The sequence below is a fragment of the Mus pahari genome, chromosome 11 (assembly GCF_900095145.1).
Source record: "Mus pahari chromosome 11, PAHARI_EIJ_v1.1, whole genome shotgun sequence".
Lineage (NCBI taxonomy): Eukaryota > Metazoa > Chordata > Mammalia > Rodentia > Muridae > Mus > Mus pahari.
Window position 1 is genome coordinate 9,123,437 of NC_034600.1, and position 19,865 is coordinate 9,143,301.

At 37.4% G+C, this 19,865-nt stretch overlaps 1 protein-coding gene across 1 annotated transcript in view; it reads left to right on the forward strand.

Annotated features, from left to right (window-relative positions):
• Kiaa0825 (KIAA0825 ortholog) overlaps positions 1–19,865 on the forward strand; it is a 398,643-nt gene that overhangs the window by 118,796 nt on the left and 259,982 nt on the right. Inside the window, exons 11-13 of the mRNA XM_029544170.1 lie at positions 2,669–2,859; positions 4,758–4,940; positions 17,068–17,178. Coding sequence (XP_029400030.1) covers positions 2,669–2,859; positions 4,758–4,940; positions 17,068–17,178 — 485 coding nt within the window. The remainder of the gene's footprint in view (positions 1–2,668; positions 2,860–4,757; positions 4,941–17,067; positions 17,179–19,865) is intronic.

A 19,865-nucleotide genomic window follows, 5' to 3' on the forward strand; every position in this document is an offset into this window, starting at 1 on the left:
ACCTGCCATGGTTGTATTCACAAGTGGTGTACCTGCCATGGTTGTATTCACAAGTGGTGTACCTGCCATGGTTGTATTCACAAGTGGTGTACCTGACATGGTTGTATCTTGCTTATTGACTCCTTTTTACCTCCGTGTCAGCAGATTTGTAGGAAAGGACTACATTAGAAAAGTGAGATGCTGCACTGCTGATTGGAAATCAAGGGTTGGACAGGGATCTCAGAGAAACCAATGCTCACATACATAGTGAAGTAGAGAAAACAGAAAGAATCTACAAGCCAGGGAGTCGTGTTTGCACATGTTTTATGATAGCAAGTAAACGAGATACACACATTTCTATAATGTAAACACGTCAGGCTGCTGGATCCAAAGAGCCAGGCCCTTTCCATTGAAGTTTTGCTCAGATGGTACAATGGGTATTGAGACTGCATGTTTAAAATTAAGCTTTCTGGATAGTTGACATATGCTCAAATTTAGTAACTTGTGTTTTCCAATAGTCAAAGAGTAAAGAATTATCTGTTCAGAGATAATGCTGAGTAACTTCCATAATAAAACGCAGATGCTTGTTTCCTGGTACATAATCTAAGCAAATGCTCACATCTGTTTACATTATAATGGGTTTACAATAACAGATGTTTACTACAGAATACTTTAGAAATGACAACATCAAGGAAACAGGTCAAAAAATAGTCATATTTAACTTAACGAAACCCCTGCCACTCATACACCCATACTGAAATTGTATTCGTTTAGGAAGAATTGTTAAAACAAAGGGTGTTTTTGTTTTAACAAAAACTCAAAAGCACATAGTACATTTTGAGCAGAAAAAAAAAAATCTCTGTATTAAAGGATAATTATCAAATAAACTGGTTTTCTGTTTTTTAAAATCATGGCAAGTCTTGTTGATCATACTGCTACTCAGGCACATCCCTCACCACCAGTCCCAGCCTTAACTGGGGTCAGGGCTCCCTTTCATTTACATCTGAAGCTCTGAGTAAATCAAGCTTTGAGACTCCTCTTAGTTTGACAAGAGTTCCTACAACATACCACAAACCAAGTGGAGAATTAAGTTTGCTCTGCTTTCTTGTTCTTTAAGTAGTTTTTAGCCCATCTAGTTGGGAAGTCAGGAACCACCTACTCAAAGTCTCGTTCTGTTTGAACTTAACTCTGATACTTTCGAGTCCAAGTTTTTTACACAATAATCGTTCCATTCATTTTTGTATTACCATTTGAAAATCAATCACTATTATATTAATGACTACAACATTGTAGTAATCAATGAACTGCCAAAATAATGCCATATGACGAAATATCTGCATGAGAAGCTAGTAACTTGGGGTTAGGGGAAGAGCGGGCTCTTTTTGCTTGTTATGAGACAGGATTTTTTTTTTCTTGGTTTTTTCGAGACAGGGTTTCTCTGTATAGCCTTGGCTGTCCTGGAACTCACTTTGTAGACCAGGCTGGCCTTGAGCTCAGAAATCTGTCTGCCTCTGCCTCCCGAGTGCTGGGATTAAAGGCGTATGCCACCACGCCCGGCTTATGAGACAGGATTTTAGTTTGTAACACAGAGTGGCCTGGAACTTGTTAAGTAGCTTAGCCTGGCTTCAAGCTCACATCAGTCCTGCTTCCTCTGCCACTCTAGAGCTGGGATGAAGGAGAATCCCATCTCACCAGGCAGGATAACATGTATTTGAAAACTATGCTATTGGATACAGCAAATTGTAAAAGAGAAATATTTAGGAATGAAATAGGACATTTTAATGCCTTATGTTTTGATATATTAACATAATCAAATTAAATTGGAAGAACCCCTTCTGTTCTCCCTATTTCAGATAATCTTTTGATCTGGTTTGAAGAGATGAGGTCAAACAACTGTCACATATCCCCAAGAGCATATTACTAATTTGTGCTTGCTTGGGAATCCCTGTCTCCTCCTTACTGTCTGCCCCTTTGGCCTGGCCACTTTTGGTTTCCTTCTGAGATCAGGGAAAACTTAGCACATAGACAAGACCTCTGGAGAAATCGGGGAAAATGAGAGTCTGACACGTTGGAAGTATGTAAAAATGGTAAATGATAATAATATGGGCCTACACTTTACAAAATGGTGAAAATTAAATTACTGTTCATCAATTGCTATTATAATCTATTATTAAAGCACCATTAATCAAACAACCTGATGTTCTCTTCAGTAGTTAAGCACCACACTTGGTTTTGGGAATGTGCCTAAGATTTAATACACATTTCTTTTCAGTCCTCTCCATGAGAATATGGAGTCAGAAAGAATTGTAAAATTAATTCAATAATGCTAATCATCTCAGAGAAATGCCCCTCCATAAACAATCTAAACAGATTTTTATTTCAGATAATCTGCATAAATTGTTAAATGACTACAAAGTAAATTTTAGAATGCAGGCCAGAACCAGGTAGATCAAGGATAGGTTAAATCCTTGCGTTCTGAATTTACACTAGAATAACTGATTTGTAATTGTAATAAAACATATGTTCATTTGTTAATAAGATGTTTAACATCTTGTTTAAAATCTTTCTTGGTCATCTAGTATGGCCGACTCTCCGATGATTTCCTTTCATCCTGAACTAATTAGGTTCATAGGAGAACACTGACATTTTGGAAGATGTTACTCTGTTAAATGTGTGATGATTTTGCCAGGGGGAAAGATGTTCCTTCGCCATCCAGATGTGGCATTACTTCAGCTGGGCTCTGCACCATGATCTCTGGACCATACTGCCCCCTAAGCTGGCCCAGGAGATTCTAGCAGAGGTGCTGGAGAAATCCTTGGGTCTACTTGCCTCCAGATATGCTCGGGCCCAACCCAGTCCTAAGAGAACTGCACAGATAAGGTAATGAAACATGCTGCTTTTCAAGGAGACTGTTTTTGACATCAATTTGTAAAGCAGAATGTGGTTTTGATGCTTGAGACAAAACTTGTGTGTTTTTAGTATCTGAGAGGAGAGGGTACCCATTCTTTTTTTTTTTTTTTTTTAATTTATTATTATATGTAAGTACACTGTAGCTGTCTTCAGACACTCCAGAAGAGGGAGTCAGATCTTGCTACGAATGGTTATGAGTCACCATGTGGTTGTTGGGATTTGAACTCAGGACCTTTGGAAGAGCAGTCGAGTGCTCTTACCCACTGAGCCATCTCACCAGCCCCGGGTACCCATTCTTTAATCTGGGACGTTTAAGTAGAAAAGTAGAGCTTGGATCCGAGTGAGTCCCTGCTCCTTTGCCTTACAGTTGTATGTGAGCCCTTTGCTTGTAGGAAATGTTCCTCTGTGTGACAAGGTCAAATAGACACAATAAGATAAATGCAAATTAAGGCCCTGTAACAGAGAAATCAGCAACTAAGCTACAGTGAAAATGTGAAGTTGATTCCTGCTCATAGGCAACCAAAGCATTTTAGCATTTTCATTTTGTTTTGTTTTGTTCTGTTTTACTAAGTTGCTATACTTTTCTAATGGAATAGGTATTTTTGTTAAGGAAACTACTTTGAAGTCAACTTGGTCTACAAAGCCCACTCCAGGACATGGAGGGATACACAGAAAAACCCGTCTCGAAAAAAACGAACAAAGATATTCTAATTCATTGTCCTGGCTTTTCCTTCATTTTCACTTTTGCCCCTCTCTATTTTACTGAAAGCTAACTGAAGAAAATGGGAATTTGTAGAAAATGAGAAGCAAAACACAGTAGGTTTTAAATAAAAGACTGAATTAGAGTTTAATTCTAGTGTTGTGGCAGTGAACATAGTGCAATAATAATGGCAGTGACTATGTGGAAGATGGCCTTTGTTTTATATACACTTGGTCTCATGCAATTAAAACCTGGCTTTAGGTATGAAATAATATTTTCAGATGTATTTTAGAAGGATCCCACAGACACCAGAGACTTCATTTTGTCTTTAAGAAGGACTGATTTCCTAAAATCATGTTCTTGTAAAGCATACTGTGATTTGAAGGACATTTAGGCCCCAAGACTGTGTTTCATAAATATGGAATTTTGCACAAGCTGTTTGAATTACTTAAACTGTTTAAAAATAAAATGCAACTCAAAAAACAATGGGTCTTTGAAGAATACATATAAAATTCTTTCTCTTTCTAATGAACCAAAAATCACTTTTGGCTGTTATGTGGCTCATCATTATGAGATATTTGTGAAATCAAATTTGAATTTACTATTAGATCATGAAATAAATAATATATTTAATTAATTAAATAATAGTACTATAGAGAATTTGGCTTAATGATTATGCAAATTTAGAATGATTGGTTCTAATTTTTCTATGTAAAATATAAGAATACATTTAAAAGGTTAATATGAAAGTATTAGCATATTTTAAACAGTTTGATCAGTCATAAATTTGAGAGGGAGCAAAAGAGAAATTGGAGCAGGGGGTAGGTGCAGGAATTATTTTCATGCAGCATTCACATATGAAGTCCTTAAAAAAATAAAAATATTAAATTAAAACAAACAAAACTCAAAACATTGCCAGAACACCATTGCAGCTCTTGCCATTCTTAAAAGTAATGACATTATGGACCATCCCTAATATCATGGCCATCCATGGGCATTCAATGGTGTTTTTGGCTTTCTTGGTTTGGGTACCTATGTAGATATCTCTGATATCCAGCCAGATCTTTCCATTCTTGCATAAGCTTATAAGACACACAGATTAGAAGTATATTACAAGCAAAACTACTATTTTATTTAACATGATATATTTTTTCTCTCTTTCCAATAGACTTGATGTCATGGCAATTTTAATATTCACTGAGAACATGTTATGGTCAATTTGTACTTCTGGACAGGAAATTTTGCATCCTCATAAATTTAACAACCATAAAATTTTTAAAATTCATACTCATTGCAACAATCTCTTTACAACATTAGCAATTTTGACGTCACCATTAACCGAATTATATAAGTAAGTATCAAATACATTTTGTTTAACTGAGTTATTGTCATACTGATTATTGAACTCTATAGTATTATATACTCTGTACTCTGAAGTATATTCTTAATATAATAAATTGGATTATTTTAAAATGAGCATGAACCCATTCCCAAAGCTATTTAGTCACTCTGATGTGTTTTGTGTCTGTAGGTCCCATTCAGTTAATACATTTTAAGCTTCACCTTTTTAATTTTCTGGACTTTGAAATATACTTGCTATATGGACTTTACTGACTTCAAAGATGAAATCTTTCTACCTCAGCCTTCCTCCCGAGTGCTGAGACGGTGAGACACCACAGTCGTGCTAGGCAGGACCGCTTACTTTTTGAGTGCAATCTATCAGATGAGTGTGTGTGTGTGTGTGTGTGTGTGTGTGTGTGTGTGTGTGTGTGTGTGATACCTTTTAGCTTTTTAAAGACTCATTTTTAATTTTGTATATATGTGCAGGGATGTACACAGATGGGTGCCTAAGAGACAAGAAGTTGTCAGATCCCCTGAAACTGGGCCTCAGTAGTTTTCATTTTTTATATAATATAATTGGATCTAATTTTAATAAATATATTTTTAAAAATCTAAATGTGCTCAAATCAAAGAGATTTAATGGTCTTATATTTTCAATAAATCTGGCATAGATTGTAATATTAGGTTTTAGTGCCTTAAATAGTAATGAAGCAGATAGGTAATCATGTTGGAAAAATAAAATATTTTTCTGAAAAATAAAATTAGTAAAATATAAAAATTTCAGTCTACTTTTAATTGCAAGTTAGCTTGATTCTGTAGGTAATATCAGAAACCTTGGAATCGACCTGATGAGCAGACTTTAATGAACAAACTTGTAGAGTGTATACAACCAACAAAATCACTATTTTCTTTAACAAGATTTTTTTTTCATGCTGAAAGGACCCTGATATAGCTATCTCATGTGAGGCTATGCCAGTGCCTGGCAAATACAGAAATGGATGCTCACAGTCATCTATTGGATGGAACACAGGGCCTCCAATAGAGGAGCTAGAGAAAGTACCCAAGGGGTCTGCAACCCTATAGGTGGAACAACAATATGAACTAACCAGTACCCCCAGAACTCATGTCTCCAGCTGCATATGTAGCAGAAGATGGCCTAGTTGGCCATAATTGGGAAGAGAAGCCCCTTGGTCTTGCAAACTTTATATGCCCCAGTATAGGGGAACGCCAGGGCCAAGAAGTGGGAGTGGGTGGGCAGGGGAGCAGGGCAGGGGGTTGTATAGAGGACTTTCGGGATAGCATTTGAAATGTAAATGAAGAAAATATCTAATAAAAAATGGAAAAAAAACATGATTTTTTCATATCAATTAAAAATGACAATTTTTAAATATTCTCTCCAATGTTTGTTTTTTATATTAAACGACTATATCATTACATATTTTTGCTTTATTGAATAGTAAAAAGTTCACGTAATATTTTTTACTGAGGTTAAAAATTAAGCAAAATGTTCCTTTCTATGCAGTTTGGTTAGCTTGATATACAAATTTTTATTATGAATATATTCTAAGAATAATTAACAACTTCATTTTCAGTTTCCTTACTCCAACTTTAAGTGTAGCCATTGCCACAAGGTTCTTCCTTCTTGCAAAACAAGCTGAGAATTTTTTTTAGAAGCAGATAACTCTTTCAGGGAGCAGAACAGTGAGTAAAACCACCATAAGGTTGAGATTATATATAAATGGCTTATGATATAAAAAAGCTTGCATTTGAAGCCCCTAGTAAATCCTAGTGAGATAAACTGATTTACCATAGATGAAGAACCCACTCTGCTCTCAGTTCAATGGGTCAGTGCAGCTCTGAAAAAGGCCTTGTGAAAACCAGGAACAAAGCTGACAAATTTCATGGATTCGTCATGGTGAAGCAATATTGAATTTCATGGTTTGTCACAGATGAATTGAAAGAATATAGTCCCCAAAGGCATTTATAAAACAAATAAATTATGATTACAGATTCCATATTTTAATAATAATAATGAAACATACATTCATTATTTTTAACCTATAGCCTTTTGCTACATTTCAACTATGTAATTTCTCAAATCTCTGTGATTTGTGCATTTGTAGTCTCACACAGCAAATTTAAATTCCTAATATCAACCAGGGTTATGGAACTTTTTTTTTCTAAACACTACCTCTAGTTTTTCTTAATTTAAAATATAGGCCTATGTCACTTTTGTAGATGAGCAAAAATTAAATGCATCTTCATGATTTTGAAATTTCGCAGGGCAAAAATATTCACAACTTTTATCTTTTCATGTTGATTCAGTTTTTGTTGGTTTACTAGAATATAAATCAGACCTTTGAAATGTATTTTGATTTTTGCAACAAGAGAAATCTTTAAGGCAGTGTCTTCTTCGCCAAAGCGGGAACCATGTGTTTTCTGTAAAAATACTATTTGCTTGGGAGCTGCTTTACACAGCTGAGATAGGAATTTGTCAAGATTATTAACATTCAAAAAGCCTTCATCTCTAGCTCATGATAAAAATTAATCCATATGCTTTGAGGACTTGGGGAAAGAAAAGGGATATTGCGTTGTTGAAAGTACTGAATTTTGATGAACTGTACCTGCCTTTGTGGCTTGGCATGCATGTCATACCTTGTAAGGAGAGGTCTGCTTTTGTTTCAAGTGGTTTTATCAGATAAGCTGAAAGTGTGTTCATTCTGAGCCTAGTGTAGCATCACTAAATCCCAGGGCAAGAACATACAATTTTTAAAATCTTTTCAGGAAGAATGAAACCTAATAAAAATGTGTTTTTTCTAAGCTTCCCCTCATGAGTTTCTGGTAGAATGTTGTGAAAGGCAGACTTTAGATTTGGCCTCCAGGGAGAAAGATCAGCTGAAACATAAAACCCTATGTGAATTTTCCAGACTACATGTTGGTTGTTCCTTTGGGGAGATGGTTGTTCATAAGCACAGTCTCTCACAAACATCCATACATATGGCTTTCTACATTGAAGTTCACTTGTAGACAATTTGTTTTCGTTTGTATAACAAGTTAAAAATTAATCCCTAAAGGGGCTAGAGTTATGGCACATAAATACATATGAGCATTTAAGATCAATTCCTAGACCCCTATTGTCCCACACCAAAAGTGTCTATTCTAAGACTTTAGACAAATGAACTTAAATTTCTGTTAAGACAAAAACAAAACACTGTTGCCTTCCTAACCATCATGAATATCTGCAAGGGTCACAGCAGTGAGTTACTAAGTTGTTCCCAAATAATTTTATGAAAGACTGATAAATTCTAAATGTTAGAAATGAATACTACTTATCCAAAATATTTTGATATGCCAAATCTTCTAACTGTAAAAAGTTGGTGTAAGTTTATAGTCCCAACACTTAATAACATAAAGGAGTGGTATTTCAGTAGACGTGTTGATATTCCAAAGATTAGCATCACAAGAAACAGGAAAGGATATTCAACAGTAAGCCAGAGGATAGTAGATCCATGTTATAGATCATTTGAGATGACTCATATGGCTTTTGAGTCACTGAATTCCAAAGTACTGCTTACTATACTAGTACCCATAGTTCTACTTAAAAACATGCTAATATTAGGTCCTTTAAGATTATGATCTTCGTCTATATATATTTTTCTAACTATTTCACAGTCCCCTATAGTAGGACATATTTTCAATGAAAACCTTTTCATATCTCAAGAATGAATGACACAATTTGAAAAACTGGCAATTCTTTAAAATGTTGGGTACAACATATGTTCATGTGCAATGTTAAGCATATGATCTTATGACCCACACAATGAAAGCACATAAATACAACCGTAAGTACATAAAAACACCATAAATAAAATATATAAATATAAATTGGATGAGAGTAGGCATGAGAGCACTTTTCTCAGTAACACAAAGTAGAAACAAGCCTCACACCCATGAACAAACAAGAGTCAGCAGAAACATACAGAGAAATATTATTCGACAGTATAAATGCCACAGCAGCAATGAACACACGAACATTATGCTGAGTACAACCAGATAGACAGCCATTAAGTAGAAACATGAAGCATAGGCAAATCTGTAGATGAGTCTATTACGGATTACTAGTGGTTCAGAAGGGAGTGGGATGAGGAGCTAATGGATATGAGGGCAACATCTTGAATGTCAAAGAAATGGTTAGTTGCATGTAAATTGAATTATATATCCTAATAACACTGCTAACATGAATCTTGTTTAGCCTAGCATAACAGCACATGTTTATGGCTAAGCCAAAAGTATTGCAGGGTTTTTGGTACCCTGTGCTGCATAGCAAGAACTTGACTTGGAGGGGGAAAAAGTATTGAACAAGAAATAAAAATATTTAAATTAGGGGGGAAAAGTGATTGACAATGCAAAGTTATTCCCAAAGACAAGTTTCTTATCCTAGCAAGTTTGTTTATAAGTTAAATCCATTTGTATGCCTCAATCTAAATATTACTTGAAGTATCATTTTAAAAATACAACAGCTTTCTGTGTGGGCCTAGGAAATGGCTGGGTGTTAGTTTTGGAGACAGTCTGTATTGTGAACCCTCATTTAGCTGTCTCTGCCATCAATGGGTTTCAGTCTGTCCTCTCTTCTCACCAGATGTCCTCTGCTCAGCCTGCCCTTGTAGCATGCTCTTCACACTCGAACATAAATTCATGCATAAATTCATCTTCCTGTCCTCTAAGCACATGGTCTGACAACTTCGACTTCTCCCCCTTTTCTCCCCTGTACCCACTGTGGACTATGCATTTTGCTAGTCATATTCTAACTTAAAGTTATCATTTTTTAGCACTAGAGTACTATTTTTCATTTAAGAAATGCAAGCCAGCACTTAAAGAAATGTTCAACATTCTTAGTCATCAGGGAAATAAAAAAAAAAAAATCAAAAAGACCCTGAGATTCCACCTCACACCAGTCAGAATGGCTAAGATCAAAAACTCAGGTGACAGCAGATGCTGGCGAGGATGTGGAGAAAGAGGAACACTCCACCATTTCTGGTGTGATTGCAAGCTGGTACAACCACTCTAGAAATCGGTCTGGTGGTTCCTCAGAAAATTGGACATAGTATTAGCTGAGAACCCAGCAATATCACTCCTGGGCATATACCCAGAAGATGCTCCAACATGCTTCAAGTGTCTTCCTTTGATACATTTAAACATCATATGTCCCAGAGAAAACGTGTTTTTATTGGTTGGGTGGTTAGTTGGTTGGTTTAGTTTTGTTTTGTTTGTTTGTTTGTTTGTTTTCCCCAAATAGAGTTTCTCTGGATAGTCCTGGCTGTCCTGGAACTCCTGAGGTAGATCATGCTGGTCTCAGACTCTGAGATCTGCCTCCTCTGTCTCCTGTGTGCAGGGATGGAAGATGACAGCCACCACCTCTGGCTTGTCTTCTTTTCTCTTGAGGCAGATCTTACTAGGTAGCCTAGGCTGGCCTCAAACTTACAAATGACACTTAAAAAGAAAGAGGAAAACAGGGAATTCTATTTAAATTTTCAAGTGTTGGATTGGATGGTGTCTATTTATTTGCAGTTGTTTCTGATTGTAGGGGCATCAGAAAGGCCCTGTCTTTAGTAGTTTATGTTATCACACAGTTTCAACTTAGTTTCTAGTTTTTTCTAGACCTAATTCTAGTTCCAAGATTGTGGGGTTTTTTTTTTCCCCCTTGTATATTTTTAATTGACCATGTCTAGTGACCCAGGCACTGGGCCTTGCCTATGACAGGACACAATCACCTTTATAGAGCACCCTCTATTGAGATGCCTGGAGGTACACTCTGTTAACATCTTATTCTGAGAACCTCTCTGCTGGGCCTGCATCCAAATTTCAAGTGGTACAAGCCAAGCATAAATCCAGCTAAGTTTTGTTTTTTTTTTTTTTTTTTTTTTTTTTTGGCATTTCGAGACAGGGTTTCTCTGTGTATCCCTGGCTGTATTTTATCCCAGTTACATAAGCCCAAGAGCAAGCCTATCTGTTGGAAAGAAAAAAAATAAGATGTGCATGAGAGTCTGAAGCAAAAGAAACTGACTCTAGGCTCTAGTGTCCAGGGTGATGGCCTGGCCACTGCAAAGGCAATGTGATGTGAAGGAGTGGGGAGGGGCCTGGCTTCTCATGCTGGAAAATGAACAAGGCATGTTTATGCCCCTAAGCGAAGTTCACTATACATTCTGATAATCTACAGAGAAGATGTGTATTCATCCTCAATCTGAAAGCACTCAGCAATTTGTATGGAAGAGGACTTTAGGAATGGGGGCTGGAGTGGGGTCAAGAATACCAAAGAAGACTGTGAGCATCCACTTCTGTATTTGCCAGGCACTGGCATAGCCTCACAAGAGAGAGCAATGTCAGGGTCCTGTCAGCAAAATCTTGCTGGCATATGCAATAGTGTCTGGGTTTGGTGGTTGTTTATGCGATGGATCCCCAGGTAGGGCCCCCAATGAAGGAGCTAGAGAAAGCACCCAAGGAGCTGTAGGGGTCTGCAACTCTATAGGACGAACAACAATGTGAACTAACCAATACCCCCAGAGTTTGTGTCTCTAGCTGCATATGTAGCAGAGGATGGCCTAGTTGACCATCAATGGGAGGAGAGGCCCTTGGTCTTGTGAAGATCATATGCCCCAGTACAGGGGCATGCCAGGGCCAGGAAGTGGGTGTGGGTGGGTTGGGAAGCAGGGGGGGGAGGGTATAGGGGACTTTCAGAGAGGAAACTAGGAAAGGGGATAACATTTGAAATGTAAATGAAGAAAATATCTAATAAAAAAAAGAAGAAGAAAAAAAAAAAAAAAAAAAACACCGAAGAAGTCCCATAGAACCAACTAATCTGGACTCAGGGGCTCCCCGGGTCTGTGCAGTCAGGGAGGCTGTGTGATCTGACCTGGTCCTCCACATATAAGTTACAGTTATGTGGCTTGCTCTTCCAGTGGGACTTCTACCAGTGGGCACCTGGGCTGTTTTTGACTCTTTCGACTGTTTTGGAATCCTTTTCTTCCTTCTGGGTTGCCTTGTCCAGCCTTAATACAGGCAGAGGTGCCTGGTCTTATATACTGTAAACATGTTTATTTGATATCCGTGGGAGACCTGACCTTTTCTGAATAGAAATGGAGGAGGAGTGGATGGGGGTGGTGCTTGGAGGGGAAGAGAAGGGAAATGAGGGAAGAATAAAAGAACTTATTTTTTTTTTTTGAGAAAATATGACTTTATAGGCTTTAGGTTCGTATTTTGTGCTCTGGTATCAAATATCCAGAGTATCATCACTTTTAGTTATGTACTAAAATGTCTTAGAAGTTATCTAATAGAAAATTCATAATCTCATTCCCCCATTGAATTTGCAGACCAATTTTCACCCACTTATACTCTCCAGAATAATGAAACTAATTTGGGTTCTTGCTGTGGAATTAAATGCTCACACAGATCACACCCCCTCTGAGACCATAAACGTCTGCCATAGCATCCTGTATAGTGAACTAACCTTACTATTGCCAGGCCCAAGAGTCTGTGAGATTCTGACAGAAACAACCACCCAGATACTGCGTTTGCTTTGGTTTTTAATCTAAGAAAATTTGGCAACAGTTAATTGATAAAATTGCTAGTGGGTAATTGTTTAGACGATTAGGAATTTCATAGCCACTTTGAGATGTTTGTGGGCCTTTGTTTTCTAGTGGCACCTTGCAGTTTTTCTCATAAAGATACCTTGCCTTTTTTAAACCCTTTTTGACACGGAAACATTGTACTTGATAAGCATTAGCTCACAGAATCCACATTGTAATATTCCTATTCTACAAATTGGAAAACGAAGGTTAAGTAAGTTGCCTAAATACATGAATGAATAAATGAGTAACAGCTACACAGGATCCAAAATTTGGTCCGTTTCTCCAATATGCAATAATTACTGCTTCTGAATAACCTTCAGCTACCTTCTCCTAGGTCACAGAGAATACAAATGGTTAAAATTAATTAATTAATTAATTAATTTAATTAATTAATGTAGAATGATTGGAGGTAGAGTTAAATCTTGAGAAGAAACAAAGAGAACTAAGACCATAAAGACACACACACACACACACACATATATATATATATATATATATATATATATATATATATATATATCATAGATTCAACTGACCATAATGAAGATGGCATTCTCCATAAGGCATGTTTTCATTTCTGGACAAATAGAGATGTATGCAAAAGCAAAGAGAAGAGGTATGCATAAGCTGCGATGCTCATGCCTGATTCCTCATTGGCCCTTTATCCTATCTGTCATTTCCTTGAACACCTTCTGTTTTCTACAAGCCTTAACTGCATTCCCGTCTCCTTAAACAACACCTTTTTTCTAGCTCATTGTGGTTGCATGTCTCTTACCCCCACTTCAGCGGGTCTGTAGCAACTCTAAGACTCACAACTCTCACCTGCACCTTTCTGCAACTGCTGATAACTACAGCATTTGACTCTGCTGAGTAACTCCTCCTTCAATTGTTCTCAACTTTGGCGAACTCTTTGACCTTGCTTCATTCTGTTTTCTTAGCAGCCTTGTACTTATCTTAGAAAATATAGGTCACCATGCATTTGTTCTACCCTCTCCCATTTTATTCTGACTCAGGAAGCTTCCCAGGGGTTTTATGCAGTCCAGGAGGTGGAAAAGGATCTCAAAGCAGGAAGGCAAAATATTCACAGACAGACATAAAACTACACAACCGTAACATATGTGTAGAGGATATAGGTCAGATCCATAAAAGCTTCCTGATCTCTCTGAACCCACTTGAATCCTGATCAGTTGATTCTGTTCACTGTGTTCTTGTGTTATCTTTGACCACCCTATGGCTTCTCCAACCTTTCCTCCCCCTCTTCCACAGAACTCCCTGACCTCTGCCTAGTATTTGGCTGTGGGTCTCCGCATCTACTCCCATCAGTTGCTGGATGAGGTCTCTGTGATGACGATTATACTAGGCTCCAGTTCCAGCACATCCTTCAGGCATGACAGACTGTAGGTGGGAGATTTTTCCATGTCCATTCTTAATAAACCTTTCCAACCCAATTTACCCCCACATCTCATGCTATGCCTTTGATCAACGTGTCTCTTTTCTCAGCTAGAGGACATCTTTTCAGCTATTCTCCTGATAAGTTTTATCTACCATTCTGTGACCCTAGTCTTTGAAGTATAACTTCTACCTAATGCCTAGTTGCCCCTGACTTTTTTCCATATTAGAAGCATTTTTCCTCTGCTGTTGTGTTTGCATTCAGATCCATTCACTCACTGTGTGTCCTACCACTGGCTCAATAACTGCAGTTTCATTTCTCCCTCTATCCAGCTAAACAAACAAGGACAATGGCATTCGCATTCATGCTGTGACTAACTCCCTCTGTTTACCTTCTCTGCAGCTGTGGACTTTGTTGGCCATCTTCTTACCCAGCCTCCTAACATAATTTCCTCCTGGCTCTTTTCCTTTCCTCTGTTTTTATTTTTTTCTCTGTGTTTCATTTTGCTACTTCTTTTTTTCATGTCACGCTTTAAAGGCTGGTCCAAAGATCTGCCCTCGGATATCTTTCCATCTCACACTCTTTCAGTGGGTGAATTCATCCACTCATTTGTGATGACTTCCACATGGGTATCTTCAAATCAGAAGTCTTTTGTATATACTGGACCAGGAAACTCAAGTTCCTACTCTATGCTTCTCTTTAGATGTATTTCAAATGTCCATGGAACTCTGTGACTAAATTTATGTGAAATTTCTGTGAGTTTCTCTAGGCTACTCCTTTACACTCACCTTTCCTCCTATTGTCACCCTCATGCCATCTTAAACCCCTTGTCATAAAAGAATGACTGTTGCTCTTTCTATTAATTTAGGATTTACATTTGTCTCCTAGTTTAGACTCTTCTCACTGATCTAGTACCGTATCTTTGTCGTTATCCTTAATCTCTTCCAATCTATATCCCTTACTGCTATTGAACCCTGTATTATAAGATGTGAAACTCCAATATTCCAGTGTTTGGCTGTGGATCTCAGGAATTCTTGTGGAAGAGTTGGGAGGAGGGATTGAGGGACCGGGAGGAACTCCACAGGAAGACCAATATAGTAGTCACTAAACTGGATTGTTGGGGGCTCCCCAGAGATGAAAAACACCAAACAAAGAGCAAGCATGGGCTGGACCAAATCCCCTGCAAATATGTAGCAGATGTGCAGGTCTGTCTTGATCTTCCTAGAGTTTCCCCAACAACTAGAGCAAGGGCTGTCCCTAAATCTGTTGCCTGCTTGTGGGTCCTGTTCTCTTAACTGAGCCACCTTGTCTAGCCAAAGTGGGAGAGGATGCCCCTAGTTCTGCAGTGACTTGATGTTCCAGGTTGGAGGGATACCCAGAGGGGCTGCCCATTCTCAGAGGAGAAGGGGAAGGGTGTAGGAGGAGCTGTGTGAGGGGGGACCAGCAGGAGTGGGGGGCTTTAAATTCTTCAGGGATTCCTCATTGCTAGTACAAATGAGAGACCCCTTAGAAAAGCACACCCTGGTATTGAGCTAGCCCCTGTCTGTCATTTTCTTTCCCTTTTGGATTGCACTGAGCACGTATATATACGTGATTTTGACAACTGTTTCTCTGATCCGAAATTTAGTCAAGCTAAAGCAAAAGGATTTTAAGGAAATGATGACATAGTGGTTTTCTAAAGAAAAATCTCCCAAGTAGACTTATTCAAAGATAATCAATATCTGCAAGACAATGAGAGGAGAGAAAAGCCAAATTTAGGAAATATGACAATATGAAATGCAACATGGTGGCTTGGGGCAATAGCGATGGTGTATTTCACAACAAAGATGAATTCTATTTTGACCAGGTTTTACCTTATGTGCAAGTTTGTCCATCGATATTGTCATTTTTTAGGTCTTATTTGTTTAGGCTATCATTTCTAGGATATACAGCAGACTTTCTGGTCCTTTGCCTACCCTTCTGTGATGTACCTGTTGCAGCTGTGTTCCTCAAGATCCATCAATTCCTGCATTATGAGAGAGAAAGTGGAAAGTTATGTAATTATATTTCATTTTTTAAAAAGACAATACAGGCAGGCGTGGTGGTGCATGCCTTTAATCCCAGCACTCGGGAGGCAGAGGCAGGCNGATTTCTGAGTTCGAGGCCAGCCTGGTCTACAAAGTGAGTTCCAGGTCAGCCAGGGCTGTACAGAGAAATCCTGTCTCGAAAAACCAAAAACAAACAAACAAACAAGACAATATTGCTACTTCATTATATGGAAAGTACCACTTCAAACATATCTATCTTTAAAAGCCTTTACTCTTGACATGAAGTGGGCAAATATGTAGTCTAGTTATAAAATAAAATTATATTTAGCCAAGCTATCTACTAAGTACTTGTGTGTCAAATCCTTCCTTATTAGATCAAGAGCTATAGTTGAATTTGAACCAACTTAGAAAAATATTGGTCATCTCTAAAAGGTGACTATAGACAAGATATTCTGTAAAAAGCATTCTATATTTTAAATCATGTTCTATTTCCCAATTTAGTTTCTCTTGAAAATTCTCTCTGGGCCATTAAAAACATATAAAGTTAATTGGAAGTTTATATCTATTGTCTAATATATATAAAATCATTTTGATGGTTAAAAATATACCTCATGTTAAATGTGTTTACATTAATGAAGCAAATATCACAAATGATAGCAAAATCTTACTTAGTGTAAATTGATTAAAGCTGTATGAAATACAAGTATACTAGTTGTAAGAGACATAGATTATATTCATTGTACTTTATGTGGGCATTTATCTTTGACAAGTTTCATAATGTGCATTTCTAAAATGTAATAGTAATGGCATAACTATACCTTCCTCTATGTAAGGATTGTTCTACAATGGTTTATTACAATTCTAATTCTTGATTCTTGGTTTGTGCATGTGTGTGTGTGTGTGTGTGTGTGTGTGTGTGTGTGTGTGTGTTTGTGTTTCTGTTGTTGTTTTGGTGGATGAATTGTCATCAATAAAATGATACCTCTTTATATAAAAATAAACTGGCTTGTAAAAACTGAGCTAATTTCCAAAGTCAGTGCTTTCCATAGTTAATGATTCCTGCATAGTCTAAAATAATTACTTTTGTTTCCCCAGGACTTTTCAGCATGGTGTGTATGAATCAGCATCAGATACCTTAGCTCCAGTGTTTAACCAGCCATTACACTGGATTTCATGCATGTCACAGTTCTACCCTTCTCTCCTCAGGTGAGAACTTTCAAATTCCAAACTCTCTAATTCTGTGTTCCTTTTACAAATTTTACAAATGTGCTTCTTGGATTTGCTGGAGTCCTACAAAAGGGATTTGACAAGAACTGAGGAAATGGATAGTTCCACAATTTTTTTAAGCCCCAAATCGAAGCCACAGCACTCATAACCATTCCTCTAATTTATAACTTAAGTTATGTAATGGAAAAAAGTTAGATTTTGAGAACTTCATTCTATTGAAGCTAATTACCTAGCCATTTAAAAATTCATTCTTGATGTATGATTGGGGATTTGACAGTTCTGCACCTAATTATGTGATATAGACAGCAAAACTATATAGTCAGTTTAGCTTAACTCAGAGTCTAAAAGTTGAGAGGACTAACTTTTGTAATTATGAACAAGATCTTTCATTTTTATTATTTAATTAACAACACTTAAAAGTCAGAAAAAGCATTCACAGTGTAAAATGTACTTCCAAAAAAATCTGATGACATTTTGTGGCATTATGTAGCATGGCAGTTTGATTCTTTGAAGAATATATCATTGGACAAATGCCTTTCCTTTGTTTCTGAGAATAAAATATCATGAATAGTTAATGGAGATTGTGTTGATCTGACTACAGTCTTGATGTATGTTGGAAATACACTATTAGCCGCTACAGATTGGTTAGAGGTGGGGTCCTGTGTCTACCTGCCCCCTCAGTGCTAGGACCTGTTTGGCTTCTCCTGTGCAGGTCCGATGCATGTTGTCACCATCTCCCCAAGTTCATATTGCATATTCATATGAGCATGTTTGCTCTCTCTCTTGTCTGAATATGGTTTCTTTGGAGTCACCCATCCCCCATTGGGTGAGTCACCCATCCCCCATTGGGTGAGACTCCATAATTTTTTACTTTCAGCTCTGCTTAGTTCAGCTCACCTAGGGAAGTAATCACAGAAATGACTTTACCTTTCAAATAGTTAATTTTTATATTTATTGTCTATTTTTTCTATACCCAAGAATAAATGAAACAAGAAGTTTCTTTCTTTCTACTTCTGTTAGTAAATAATCTAACACTCTAACAGAAAAATTTGGTCCTGAAAGTCCTTGTTCATCCCCAGTGTAAAATGGTGTCTGGTGTCAGCTTTCTGGAACCATGTTAGTAGCCTGTGCTGAAACCTTAAAAATGTCTTTGGAAATCCACCTCTAGAAATTCACTGTTAGGGATAAAGTGGAGATGCTATTGAAGTTTTATATGTAAGATATTTATTAAAGTATTGTTTATAAGAGAAAATTGAAAATTAATGTTCTCTACTGCTATTGAAAAAATCACTTACAGGCTAGTTATAACAATAGAGCAGTAAAGAATCAATAAAACAGTTGATTTTTAAAGATATATGACAACTATAAACCATTGTGATTTATAATTAATTGGGTTATTCAAGTCAGCCCCAATTGAAGCAATATGTGTAGCAGACATGGTGTAAATGCCTCGTACCTATCTCTTAGCCTCCGTGAACCTTTATTGGGTGCGTAGGCACTTTGTCGAGAGAAAGGTGCTGTCTGATGCATCATATTCCTGTTATTTAACATATGTAGAATTTCATTTTGTGCCTTTTCTCCTCAGAATCCTAAGTTTGCTTGTTTTGTACCTCTGTGCCTTGTTTGCCAAGCACCCATCATTTTTCTCTGCTCCATTTACGTCACTGTCCTTGATGTGTGAATAGGGCTTGACAACTGTTAACTTGTATTTGTTCATCATTCTCCACTTTAGAACTTTTTCTTGTTTCTTCTTGTGGAACTCCTTAGGCCTGAATTTTCCTGCAAAGTATGATATGGTCACCCTTTCCCTTCATCCCACTGCATACCTCAAATTCTGACTGCTGTTCTCCGCTGAGTCATATGATGTGCCGAGAAAGGTTTGATGCTTATGCCACACAGCCCAACATGCTTAGAACAGTGAGAAAATCTAGGCATCAAGAAAAATGATTTCAAAAGAAATTATTATTAATTTGTATTTGCCAGGCATGGCAATGGGGGCTGGGGGACAAGTCATTCACTTTCAATCCACTTTCCATACTTAAGCCAGCTATCTTTTCTTCTCTTTTACCTCAAATTTTTTTTGAAAACAGTCTTCTGCACCAGAAATGGTCTGGAAAACATATGAGTTAGACGATAACAATGGAAAACATGGTAGTTTTATCTTATAAGAAAGTTTATTTAAAGACAGGAGAAAACGTAGGAAATAATTTTCTATCACTGAGATAATTAATTTTATGAAATTTCATAGTGATTTATTTTTTATTTTATTTATTTGCTTGTTTCTTTATTAATGCAAGTAATGAGACTTGCCACAACTTTCTTTTTTTTTATTAGATATTTATTTACATTTCAAATGTTGTGCCCTTTCTGGATTTCCTCTCCAAAAACGCACTATCCCTTCCCCCTCCCCTGCTCACCAACCCACCCAAACCTGCTTTCTGGCCCTGGCATTCTCTTTACTGGGGCATTAAGCCTTCAGAGGACCAAGGGCCTCTCCTTCCATTGATGAACGACTAGGCCATCCTCTGCTGTATATGCAGCTGGAGTCATGAATCCCACCATGTGTACTCTTGGGTTGGACATTTAGTCCTTGGGAGCTCTGGGGGTACTGGTTAGTTCATATTGGTGTTCCTCCTATGGGGCTGCGGACTCCTTTAGCTCCTTGG